Source organism: Cricetulus griseus, chromosome 6 (assembly GCF_003668045.3).
Source record: "Cricetulus griseus strain 17A/GY chromosome 6, alternate assembly CriGri-PICRH-1.0, whole genome shotgun sequence".
NCBI lineage: Eukaryota > Metazoa > Chordata > Mammalia > Rodentia > Cricetidae > Cricetulus > Cricetulus griseus.
In genome coordinates, this window is record NC_048599.1 from 148,653,206 (window position 1) to 148,665,487 (window position 12,282).

The 12,282-nt window shown below is 39.1% G+C and overlaps 2 protein-coding genes across 10 annotated transcripts in view; both read right to left on the minus strand.

Annotated features, from left to right (window-relative positions):
- Rc3h2 (ring finger and CCCH-type domains 2) overlaps positions 1-9,684 on the minus strand; it is a 60,349-nt gene extending 50,665 nt beyond the window's left edge. For 3 of the 9 annotated variants that reach the window (XM_035446999.1, XM_035446998.1, XM_027423536.2), the window contains exons 1-3: positions 9,468-9,684; positions 6,777-6,812; positions 1,814-2,111 (exon numbers count right to left, since the gene is read on the minus strand). In XM_035446999.1, the coding sequence (XP_035302890.1) occupies positions 1,814-2,044 (231 nt within the window). In that variant the 5' untranslated portion in view covers positions 2,045-2,111; positions 6,777-6,812; positions 9,468-9,684. Of the gene's footprint in view, positions 1-1,813; positions 2,112-6,776; positions 6,813-6,929; positions 8,935-9,147; positions 9,402-9,467 lie in introns of those variants that run through there. The other 6 variants (XM_027423535.2, XM_027423537.2, XM_027423531.2 and 3 more) reach the window with 5 other exon arrangements.
- Positions 1-12,282, minus strand: part of Dennd1a (DENN domain containing 1A) — a 1,920,886-nt gene that overhangs the window by 1,024,584 nt on the left and 884,020 nt on the right.

The window sequence follows — 12,282 nt, forward strand, 5'->3', positions numbered from 1 at the left end:
TAAGTATTTGTGTGTTTATTTGGGGCTCAAGGGCAGTGGGACCTGGCAGGAAAAGAAACTCCAGCAACAAGAAAGTGATCAATGAAACTACACCACAAATATATGTGGAACAAGAAATACAGAGAGGACTGGGCAGTGGTGGGGCACACCTTTAATCCCAGCACTCAGGAGGCAGAGGCAAGTGGATCTCTGTGAGCTTGAGGCCAGCCAGGTCTACAGAGCAAATGCCAAGACAAGCTCTAAAACTACAGAGAAACAACAACAAAAAACAAAACAATCAAAATACGGAGAGGGCTGGAGAGATGGCTCAGTGGTTAAGAACCCTTGATGCTGTTGCAGATGACCCAGGTTCAGTTCCTAGCACCCATGCTGGGCAATTCAAACGGCCTATAACTCCAGCTTCAGAAATCTAACACACACTCTGGAACACTTGCATGCATGGGACATCACGAATACATCACAAATACAGACACACACAAATAAAGGTAAGTATTTCGGGTTGTGACATTCCTACATATAGACACATACATAGACAAACACACACAATTAAAAATAAGAAATAAATTTTAAAAAGGAAAGAACCGGAGAAGGGTTACAATTTACTGTATAGTCAGGATAAACTTCCCAGAGAACTGCAACACTCGTAAATACTTCATTGTAGTAAGGCATTCTAGGCAAAGACATTTTCAAAATCCCTATGCATCTGAGAACTGGTTAAGAGGTCAATATAAGTAAGCAAAGCTAATGAATTATTAAATTTCCTGGAAAAGCCAGGAAGCTTTATTAAACTGTAAACTCCTTGCTTTAGTTTAGTTAGTTTTGGGTTTGTTGTTTCTGTATATACTGTTTCACTTGACATTCCCCTATTTGGGACAGACTGGCACTGAACTCTATCTTCCTTCCTAGAGCACTGAGTTTCCAGGCATGTCACTACTCTCTTGCTTATTATGTACTGTGCCATGAATAGAATCTTCTTGTCTGTAAGTAGAGATAATAGGTACCTATAGAGCTAAGGTAAGAATCAAAAGTAACATTCAGAATATTTTCATATGTGCCATGGGACAGACCCTAATCAAATAAAAGCTGTTTATCAAATCTAGGTTCTTGCTAGGATTCAGTGAAATTATGCATGAAATAATAATTGCATAACATGAGGAAATAGGGCTAGAGAGATGGCTCAGCGGTTAAGGGCACTGACTGTTCTTCTAGAGGTCCTGAGTTCAATTCCCGGCAACCACATGGTGGCTCACAACCACCTTGAATGAGATCTGGTGTCCTCTTCTGGCATGCAGGCAGAAGATTGTATACATAATAAATAAATTTAAAAAAAAATAAAAAATGGGGAAATAAGATGCTGTGCAGAATTTGTTACTGATATAATTTATTTTCTTATTTACATATTCAATCGATAATATCCTAAACCAATTGTAATTATAAACAACAACAACAAAGTTTCTACCTAAGAGCTTTAGTTGGTTTGTTTCTATCTGAACCTTTGATTATATTTTTCAGATGACTTAATGAATAAATATTGATGTGTTCATATACAAACTGTTTCTCAACAACCATACCACTTATATTCTTAAATTCTGACCTTGGTATTGAGAAAACAAAAAAATATATAATTGTAATAGGATTCAATATTTTGCTTAAGAACTTATAGCATTAAGAAAAATATTTTTAGGAACACCTGACAAAAAATAAATAAACTGGTACCTTTTAGGTTTCAACTACACTCAATATGCTCTGTACTGGCTAATGAACTAATTCTGACAACTGATATACTAAATCAGTAAAAACACTGGACACTTACCTGGGCTCCAACTAATTGAAGAAGTGCAAAGTTGACAGGGAGCACATCAATGTCTGTGTTTATGGCAGTTTGGTCAAAAGGACACGCTTTTCGGTGAAGTTTATTCAAGCAGGTCTTGCAAACTGTATGTGAACAACCTAAACTGATGGGTTTGTGCACATTCTCATCAAATTCATTATAGCAGATTGGACAGGACAGAAACTCTGTCCATTGAGCTGCCTGCACAGGCATTGTGGAAGCTGATGCTCGGGTTAGCAGTCTTAACAGATCATTATTTTGTTGTGTAGTGTTTTATAAGCTGCAAATGGACAAAAGTAAGAATTAACAATATATTTATTAGTCATTCTGTTAACTGGTAAAATCAACTGCCATTACTGCAGAATCTGAAACATTTCTGAATATAAGCTTTAGTTGTCTCTATAAAAATAAACAACAAAACTATATGTTGATTGTGGACATTTTGTTTATGCTGCAATAAAGCTTGCCTGAAGATCAGAGTGCAGAGATAAACCACTAGTTAGTCATGGAGGCCAGGCAGTGGTGGCTCACACCTTTAATCCCAGCACTCGGGAGTCAGACAGCTCTCTGAGTTCAAGGCCACCCTGAGCTACACAGATTGACTCTGTGTAAAAGAGAAACAGAGCTCACACAAAGGCGATCCCAGAACTTGGGATGATACACCTTTAATCCCAGCACTTAGGAGGTGGAGACAGGAGTGATATGGCTGGGCGGGGAGAGGAGATCAGTGCAGTCTGAGGACTGATTCATAGAGATGGGGCAGTCTAAGCAGTACTAGTCTGAGGAGGCAATCTGAGGACAAGATCCACCCTTTATTCTGAGCATTGGTAGAGGTAACAAGTCTAGTGGCTGGCCACTCTGCTTCTCTGATCCTTCAGCATTTACCCACTGATAGCTGGCTCCGAGATTTTATTATTAAGAACAATTAGCATTTGTGCTACAATTAATTTTGAAAATTTACCCAGAATCAATTTAATATTATTCCTTTTAACTCTAATTGTTCATATAATAGTAAACAAAACTGTGCATTTTTCTTCCTGACCAAAAACATATTTTCACATTCTATTTTTTATTACAATTAATGTTTTTATTTTGAACTAGTCTATGTTCATGTGTATGTATGTGGGCCCAAGAATGCCATGGCATGCTAGCCAGTTTTCTCCTTCCACCATGTGGGATCTGAGGATAGAGCACAGGTCATCAGGTTTGGCAGTAAACATCTTTACCATCTCACTTGCCTTCCACATTCTGTCTTTAAGAACACAAACTACAGGGCTGGAGAGATGGTTCAGAGGTTAAGAGCACCGATTGCTCTTCCAGAGGTCCTGAGTTCAATTCCCAGCAACCACATGGTGGCTCACAACCATCTGTTATGAGATCTGGTGCCTCTTCTGGTGTGCAGATATACATAGAAGCAGAATGTTGTATACATAATAAAATCTTAAAAAAAAAAAAAAACACAAACTACAACTGGGCGGTGGTGGCGCAAGCTTTTAATACCAGCACTCAGGAGGCAGAGGCAGGCAGATCTCTGTGAGTTCAGGGCTAGCCTGGTCTACAAAGCTACACAGAGAAAGAGAAACCCTGTCTTGAAAAACCAAAAACAGAACACAAACTACTAAACTTAAAGTTTGAAGTGTTTTTCCTTGGATAACCACTACCTCAAAATATACTTATATGGCTTAATAGCTAGTAAGCTTTGGAAACCATCGACCAAAACAATACTGTAGAGATGGGGATGTAGCTCAGTCACACAGTGTCTGCTCAGCAGGCAGGAAGCCCTAATCCAATTCCTAGCATCACAATATCACAACAAACAACACTTTACACTTCAGTGTGAAAATGTAAAGGAGTAAGTCTATGGTTAGGATATGCCTCAGAAGCCAAGTGAGTTACTGAAAATCTACATACAAGACTGTGATAACACAGGTGTTGCCTATAAATGAAAGAATGATGCCAAACTAAAGCAAAGAATATACTGTCTAGATCAGTAACGGCTCAGCAGGTAATGACACTTGCTGCTAAACATGATAGCCTATGCTTAATCCCTAAGACAAACACTATAGAAGGAGAGAACCAACTTCCACAAGCTGTCCATTAATACACAGTGTAACATTCAACTCTCTCCCCACAAAGTAAAATTAAAAAAAAATTATCTAAATTATTTGTCATAGTTCATTATAATACTTTTGACAAAAGTGTGTGTCTGGGGCTGCAGAGATGGCTCAGAGGTTAAGAACACAGGCTGTTCTTCCACAGGTCCTAAGTTCAATTGCCAGTAACCAAATGGTAGCTCACAACCATCTATAATGAAATCTGGTGTCCTCTTCTGGCCTATAGGCATACATTCAATGTATACGTAGTAAATAAATAAGTTGTAAAGAAATAAGATAAATTAAAAAAAAAGTGTATCTGTATACAAAATTTGTCAAACCCAACAGAGCTGGCTTAGAAAAATAAAACACTATTCTCTTCAAATAATTCTAAGCAGAAAAAGGAAATATAAAATTTCTATCTTTGTACTGATTATAGTAGGCACACAGAAAAATAACTATGAGGGAATCATGTATTTCCTTGTATGTTTAATAGTTGCATAGCATTTAGTAAAGCAAGAATCAAAATCTAAACTATACTATTTAATTCATAAATCCTCGAGGTTTTCTATTTTAAAACTATGGAAAGCCAAGGCAGTGGTGGTGCATGCCTTTAATCCCAGCACTAAGGAGGCTGACACAGGCAGATCTCTGTGAGGCCAGCCTGGTCTACAGCCTGATCTACAGAGCGAGTTCCAGGACAGGTTCCAAAGCTACAGCCAGGACTATCACAGAGAAACTCTGTCTCAAAAAACAAAAATCTTATGTCTGAAAAAGCCTGACAAAGGCCATCAGGTAAACAACGAATCTAGGTATTTAGAGTAATTGAAAAGCCAATGTTTTATTGCATACAAATGTTCACCAATCAAATATCAGACATACAGAACACTTGAAAGAGTCATAAGCATCACGCTAGAAAACATGTAACAACGAGCACTCCCCAGCACCCTGAGAGACAAACCCACAAAAACTCTAGTGGCTCTTACTGTATTATAATATTTTTAAAAAATTAAAAATTCTTGGTAAACATGATTTACAGGTCTTACTATATAAGAAAGCATCCCATACAATGCACAAATCTTCACTAAACATCTCTAATGCAGAAAAAGAATGGATGTTGTTTTCAGGGTGCAGAATTATAAATCCAGGCAAAAAGATAAATTTCATCTTAAATCTAAAACTGGAGTTCTGAATTGCTAACATGAAGTGATATTTCTCAGATAGATGCTACCTCTGCTGAGTGAGGGTCTCATAGACTGCTGGGACAACAACAAACTAAGAACTGACTCTCCCTAGTATCCCTAGACCATAAGGACAGTGCTCCAGAGGCACTCGACAGCTCTGTGATTATATATGCATATGTAGATATACACACACCAGGGCTTTTAATAGTGCTGACAAGTTTAGTTCATACTTAGAAACTAAGTAAGACATCAAACTCTGACAATAACTATCAAGTTTTTCTCCTGCTGTATGTGAGATTCTAACAGTAAACTTATGAACTAACTTTCCTTATATGATATGATTTGATTCCTAAGAATGTTTTCCTTTAGTACTGTAATCACTAAATTCCAATAAATTCATTTCTTAGTGGGAAATTAAGATTTTATCCAAAACACAGAAACATATGTAGCACATTAAAATAGTTCACTAATGACAAAATAGGAATTTCAACTCTCTATTAAAAGGTACTTTTTCTTCGTCTTCTGGTTTTTTGAGATAGGGTTTGTGTGTGTACCCCTGGCTGTCCTGGAACTTACTCTGTATATCAGGCTGGCCTCAAACTCATAGAAATCTGCCTCTGTGTCTCCTGAATGCTGCGATGAAAAGTGTGTGCTACCATGCCAGGCAAAAGGTACTTCTTAAGCTTATCTACAAAATACTCCTACAACTACACAAAATGAGAGTCTATTATTTTTAAGAGAAGCATATAAATGAACAATGGAGAAATAAGTATATTAATTTATAGAACATTTAGGCTTATAGTGATACATTTTAACAATGACTTGACTCATTGGGTATCTTAATTGCTGCTAACTTTGTTGTTATTGTTGTTTTTCCAAGACAGGGTTTCTCTGTGAAACAGTCCTGGCTGTTCTGGAACTCACTCTGTAGACCAGGCTGGCCTCAAACTCACTGAGATCCACCTGCCTCTGCCTCCCAAGTGCTTGGGTTAACAGCACGTACCACCACAGCCCAGCAAATGCTGCTAACATTTATAGTGACCAAGAAGTATTTATTCCTAAATATATTTCCCAAGTGGATTAAAAAGTCCAAAAGCCTAGAGAGATTGAGAAACTAAATAAAAGCCTCTAAAATATAAAGAAAAGCTCTAAATCAAACTTTGACAACAACTATTGAGTTATTGAAAAAGCATAAAACAAAGCACAGGAGGGAAAGACCGAATCAGAAGTGGAACCTGAAGCAGTCTCAAGTCCCCAAGCTTCGAGTTCTTTTCTGTGAACCCAAACTTATGATATACAAAGAGTAACACAATTGTCTTATAGATGCAAATTACAAACTTCTTTACCAAATAAATAGCATACTAGCTAAACACTTTCATTTTCAGTTACTTACATTACACAATCAGTTCAGGACCATAACACTTTTAAAAAGTCAGAGTATGAGTGCATATGACTTTTTCACTGCACTGTGTTAACACATAGTATTTTATAATTATTTTTATAAAAACATACAATTAGAAGTTAGTTCTGTTACTTTTAAAAAATCATTATTTACATTTGACTATATAAGCTACTGAAATGGACTACACTAGTACTTCCCTATATAGAACCTATCAAACAAAGTAATTAGCTTTGGTCAGGGATGTGGCTCAGTGGTAGAACACTTGCCTAATGTTTGTGAAGCTTTAAATTCAATCCCCGGTACTGCAAAACAAAACAAAACACAGCTTTAGATTTAAAATCATATTGAAAACACCAGAAGTACAATGTAAGACTTAACCTAAAAAAACAAGCAAACAAGCAAAAGCTAATGGAAATTACCTGCAAATTCTATGGCTCAGCACACTCAACGACAAGAGTTTGGAGAAAAAAGGTGATATATCACAATGTCAAAAACTATTTGTTTAATGCTAAGAAATGGATGAGATCAAGTTTTACTCCTCAAATTATGGGTTGAACAAAGTTTTTAAAATAAGATAGAACTTTCAATGAATTCTAACAGAAAAAAAATTCCAATTTTAACTAACAAAGTTCTTCTTTAGAGATGGCTAGATTTGAAAAAAAATACTTTTGTTATGGAACTTAATTATGTGTTCTAACACTAAATAACTTTATCTTTCTTATTACTAAAGTCCTCCTTAGCCCTCTAATTATTCTGACTCTAAAAGTATCAGTTAAGTTTTTGGTTCTGGATGTATTTAATTATTGTGTCACTGCATGGCAGTTGACTCCTATAAGAACTCAGGAAGTTCAGGGCAAGAGAATAGACAAGTTCAAGACTAGCCTAGGCTACACAGTGAGTTCCAGGCCACCCTGGGTTAGAATTAGAAAACTCAATCACAAAGATGAAATTGACAACATTCATGCAACTGAGTGCAATTCATTTTTAATTTCCAATTAGCTTTATTTTCCACAGACTTCCTTTTCCAACACGAGGAAGTGAAACTTCAACCCAGTCGAATCAAAAATAAGCAAGCACTTATTACAACTTTATTACTGCCAGGCATGGTGGTATACACCTTTAGTCCCAGCACACATGAGGCAAAGGGAAATGGATCACTGTGAGTTCCAGAATAGCCTGGTCTACATAGTTCCAAGACAGTCAGGTCTACATAAAAGGGGACTTTGTCTCAAAAAATAAAACAAATTAATAAACAAAAGAACCTTGTTACAAATGTATAGCATTCTTAGCCATCACACAATACAGAAGTTCTAGTTTTAAATATAAAATCCTGAATGTAGAGAAAAATGCTTTTGCCAACTGGTCGGCAGCAAATTAGAAACACAGAAAACATGAACAATGAACATTAAGTCTTTCATGTCAGACTAACCACAATAATAACAGATCAAAAGTAATTCAAAGGCTCCAATAATGAACTAGACTGCAAATAAGATTCTCAAAGAATAAAAGCCTGTTTGAATCATGATATCTGCCTTTTCTAAACAATACTGGGAAATATTTTTAACATTTTGTTCTTGTAGCAATTTTCCAAACTCTGAAATTTGGGGAAATAATAATCTCCAAATCAACGACAACAACAAAAAGGGTAATACTGGAAAACAGCCTTTAATAGGATGGAATGGTCTCTATTTTTTTCAAGAATTGACTGTGTTAGTAAACCACTTTAGACAGGGATGTTGAGGTAAAAACCAGATAAAAGAGGGAAATGGGGGAATCCACACACTATTCTTGATGATTCCAAGTCTTAGGCTGTGTATACACTTCATAAAATACTGGACCCACAACCTAAGACATTTGTTTCTTTCCTTCTGGCTCAAATTCTATCACTTTAGTGTGTCATTCATTATTAGCTTTCTCAGATTAACGAAATGTTTTACTGGAACTTTAAAGTGTGACTAATAAAAAATGATAAGATTACTTAAACACTTTATTTGGGATACAAAGTCACTAATCACAGTTGGTCAAGGTGAGAAATTACTAAAAAGGGTCGTAAGTAGGAGGGCAGTAGGATGAAAAAGAACTGAGGTGGAGTGTAAACAAAAACATGAACAGGTGGAGAATCGCTGAATTTGACTATGTCTGTGATTACTTGTGACTATTTTGGTGTGAAGGCTGTGTCTGCCAGTATCTTATAACTCTGGTGGTTTCAAGAATGGAAATGACAGCTACCCTTTTCTCCGTCCTTCTGGAAGGCTAAGGACAGAGAAAAGTACAGCTGTTTCTCCGAGAAACAAAGATGCTTTCTATCATTCTCCTAAGATGGTGGAAGAGGCTCCTCAAGAGGCTTCCCCAAGGAAAATAAGACGAAAGGGGGAAAGAAAGCCAGAGCAGAACCCCTGGCTGAGCTTCATGCCACAAGCCCTAGTCCCATCCCTGCGCACCCTCTCTGGTCCAGCCATCTCCCTCCAGGGAGGCTGAGCCCTCCCTGGGCATTGTCTGGCCAGGGTCCCTATTTACACCACGCAGATCGCCTGCACCATCCGTGCGCTGGGGTCTCGGTGAACCCCAAGGCTGAAAGAGGAAACGGAAGGGCAGGACGTGATCTCGGGGAGCGCTTCGGAAGCCCCTCTTCCTAACCCGGGTAAGCGCAGGAAGAAGCCGGCCTCTGCCCGGGTGGGCTTCTCCGCGGTCAGGGGCGTCCCTCCAGCCGGCGTCGGAGAAAGGTGGCCATTGAGCGTTTCGCTTCTCCTCCGAAAGCCCTAGAGGGGCCAGCGGCCTCTTCGGGGCCCGGGTTCCGCCGAGTGTCAGGTGCGGCCCGCGGTTCCCGGCCCTCGCTCGGGCGCCGGCGGCCCCCATGCACACACAGGCCGCCGGGCAGACACATCTCCCCGCCCCACCTCTGGGGACCGGGCCGCGGAGTCGGGGCCCCGGCCGCAACGCGCCCGCCCCCGCCCTACCTGAGGGGCCCGGGCGGGGTCGCTAAGGGCCGCTCCCGGGGGCCCCGCGACGGCGCGGCTCGGCGACGGAGGCGCCTCGTCTCGCCGGGGCAGAGCTCGGCGGCGGTTTCAGGGCCTCAAACTCCATCGGGAGCTACAGGGACAGCCCCGTTGGCGGCGGCGAAGGCCGCGGCGGGGCCTCCTCCTCCTCCCTCCCTCCGCCTCCTCCTCCTTCTCCTCCTCCTCCTCACCACGGAGGCGGACCTGGAGGGATCCCGACTTAGTTCTCGCGAGAAGATACTGTTCACTTCACGCGAGATTACGCAAGCCCGGGAGTTGGGGTGGAAGGGATGCGTAATGCCCCCCCCCCCAAACTGCGCATCAGTTTCCCTCTGAAGAAGAGAGCCAGCCTCGTCACATGACAGGGGAGCCCCAGAGGACTGTGGGAGATGCTGTAAGGACTAGGCAAGCCAAGGAGACTCATGGGAAACTCCCTGCGCAACCATCTAAGCCTGGAACCGGGCTGCTGGTGTGGTGGAACCAATGTTAAACTTCCATCTCTGTTACATCCTACTGCGCTCTCCTGTGAGATACTGATCAGACTAGCAAATAATATTCCAGTCTACAAAAACCAGGACAAAAGTGAAACGTTTTGCCTACCTCATCTAAAATCCCACAAGCCTCAAAAGGACCAAAAATTTACAAGTTCTGGCGTTTTGACAGTATTTATTTGTTAGAGGATTTATAGCAATCTGTAAAGTGGGAATTATCCTTTATGTTCTTATAAATGAAGACACACTGGGAATGAGGACGAGGAAAGCAACAATTACTAACTACTTATGCCAGGCTGTATGATAAGGATGTATTTTAGTTTTACTTACCAGAGTAGTACTGAAAGATTGATAGTGTGTGACCTTTGTAAATGATGTACAACTGAAGCATAGAGGTTAATGGTCACTCACGCTTTGTAATCAAACTCACATTTTCCAATGTGAAATGAGATGTTCAACAAAAAAAAAGAAATCTGTAATAGTAACTTGTAAATAAACTAGAATATGGAAATGACTTTGATAATGAGCATTTAAAATACATGATTTATAAGCCAGGTGTGATGAATGTATGCCTGTGAACCCAACAATTGAAAGGCTGAGCTGTACAGCAAGAATTCTCCCCAAAATTTGTATACACATACACCCTCCATAATCACAGCAGCTCACCATTACCTGCAACTGCAGCTCCAGAAAGGAACTTAAAGCTTGAAAAAAAAAAAAAAAAAAAGAACAGGATTTTTGTAAAAGGTTCATTGGCTTCACCAATCTTCCACTTGTTATTCCTATTTTCATTCAGTTATGCTAATCAAAAGAGAAAATTCCCCATTCGGTGTACATTTCTGTATTTTCAACTGGACAGTGATAAAAATTTTTTTTTATATATATACATTTCGTAACCTACTGTGTACTAGAGATATATGTGTGCATTTTCCATTCTGTTCCCATTAGATATACTCATCCATTTCACAAAGGAAAGATAAATTCCCCAAATGTGGAAAAAAAAAAAAACCTGTTTAAAGTAACAATCCCATCTTCTTTTCCCTATCATTATTTATCCCTGGCACAGTTTGCCAACCTCCACTAAAATAGAAACCCCAAGACAGCTGGTATTTTGTTTACTTAACTTTTAGTACAGATATAAAGAAACCCAGTAGGTATTTCTAAAATGACTAAATAGCAGGAGTAACTGAGTCCTTGGGCTGGATAGATTGCTCAGAGGTTAATGTAGCCTACAACTCCTGCACAGTTCCCAGATCCCCCATCCAGTAGCTCACAATGCCTATAACTGGAGCTCCAGGAGAGGACCCAAAGCTTCCAGCAAGTAGGTGCCTACACAATACATGTAAGTTAAAAAAGAACAACAAATCACAGGCACAATTTTTAGAAATATTATTACCAAAAAGAAATTGAGTCCTTTAAAATTAATAGAAAAACACAAGACCAAAGTTCTCCATTCCCACCTCCAGTTTATTATGTTTTATACAAACATCATTACATCCAAAGAGGAAAGGGCTTTCTCTGAAACAAAATAACTACCTTTTCAAGATATTTTACATATATAAATTCAGTAAATAAAAGAACAACCCAAACATATTTTCTGTCATATTATAAACATCTAAAAGTAGTTAAAAATTAATAAATTCTACACCTTGTCATACCTGCATATTTTAACAGATTCTAGGTGGCTGAATTTTTCAGACATGTCATGCAAACAGATACTCTCCTAGGAATGTTTTTGTTTACTTTTGTTTTTGCTTTGTTTTCCTGAAACAAGGTCTCCTGTGGTAGCTGAGGCTGGCCACAAACTTAGCTCTGTAATGAAAGCTAGCCCTGAATCGATTCTCTTGCCTCTACTTCCCAAATGCTGGGATTACAGACAGGCATACACACTTCATTCAATTCCTAGGAATGTTTAGAAATCAATCTGTCCACTTAACAGAAATAAATAGTATAAATAACAATAACTTTATATAACTACCCCCCCTCCCCCCGACAAGCAAAAATTTCAAAGTGCTCACAAAAATTTTCAACAATCTTACAAGGCACACACCAAACTTAAACACCTTTAAAATGTCCCAACATCCAATATAGTAGATACCACTTCCTAAAAATAAAAATCAGGTTTTTTTTTAACTATAGTTTACCCTCTCCACCCATCCCTAGTCCTCCCCTCCAAAATTCACTCAAGAAGCAAAATTAAGAGAAGCACTTCAGTCACGAGTAAACAATTTCTCAGAGGGAAATACTTTCACAACTATAATTGGCCATACTTAAGTCATGTGGGA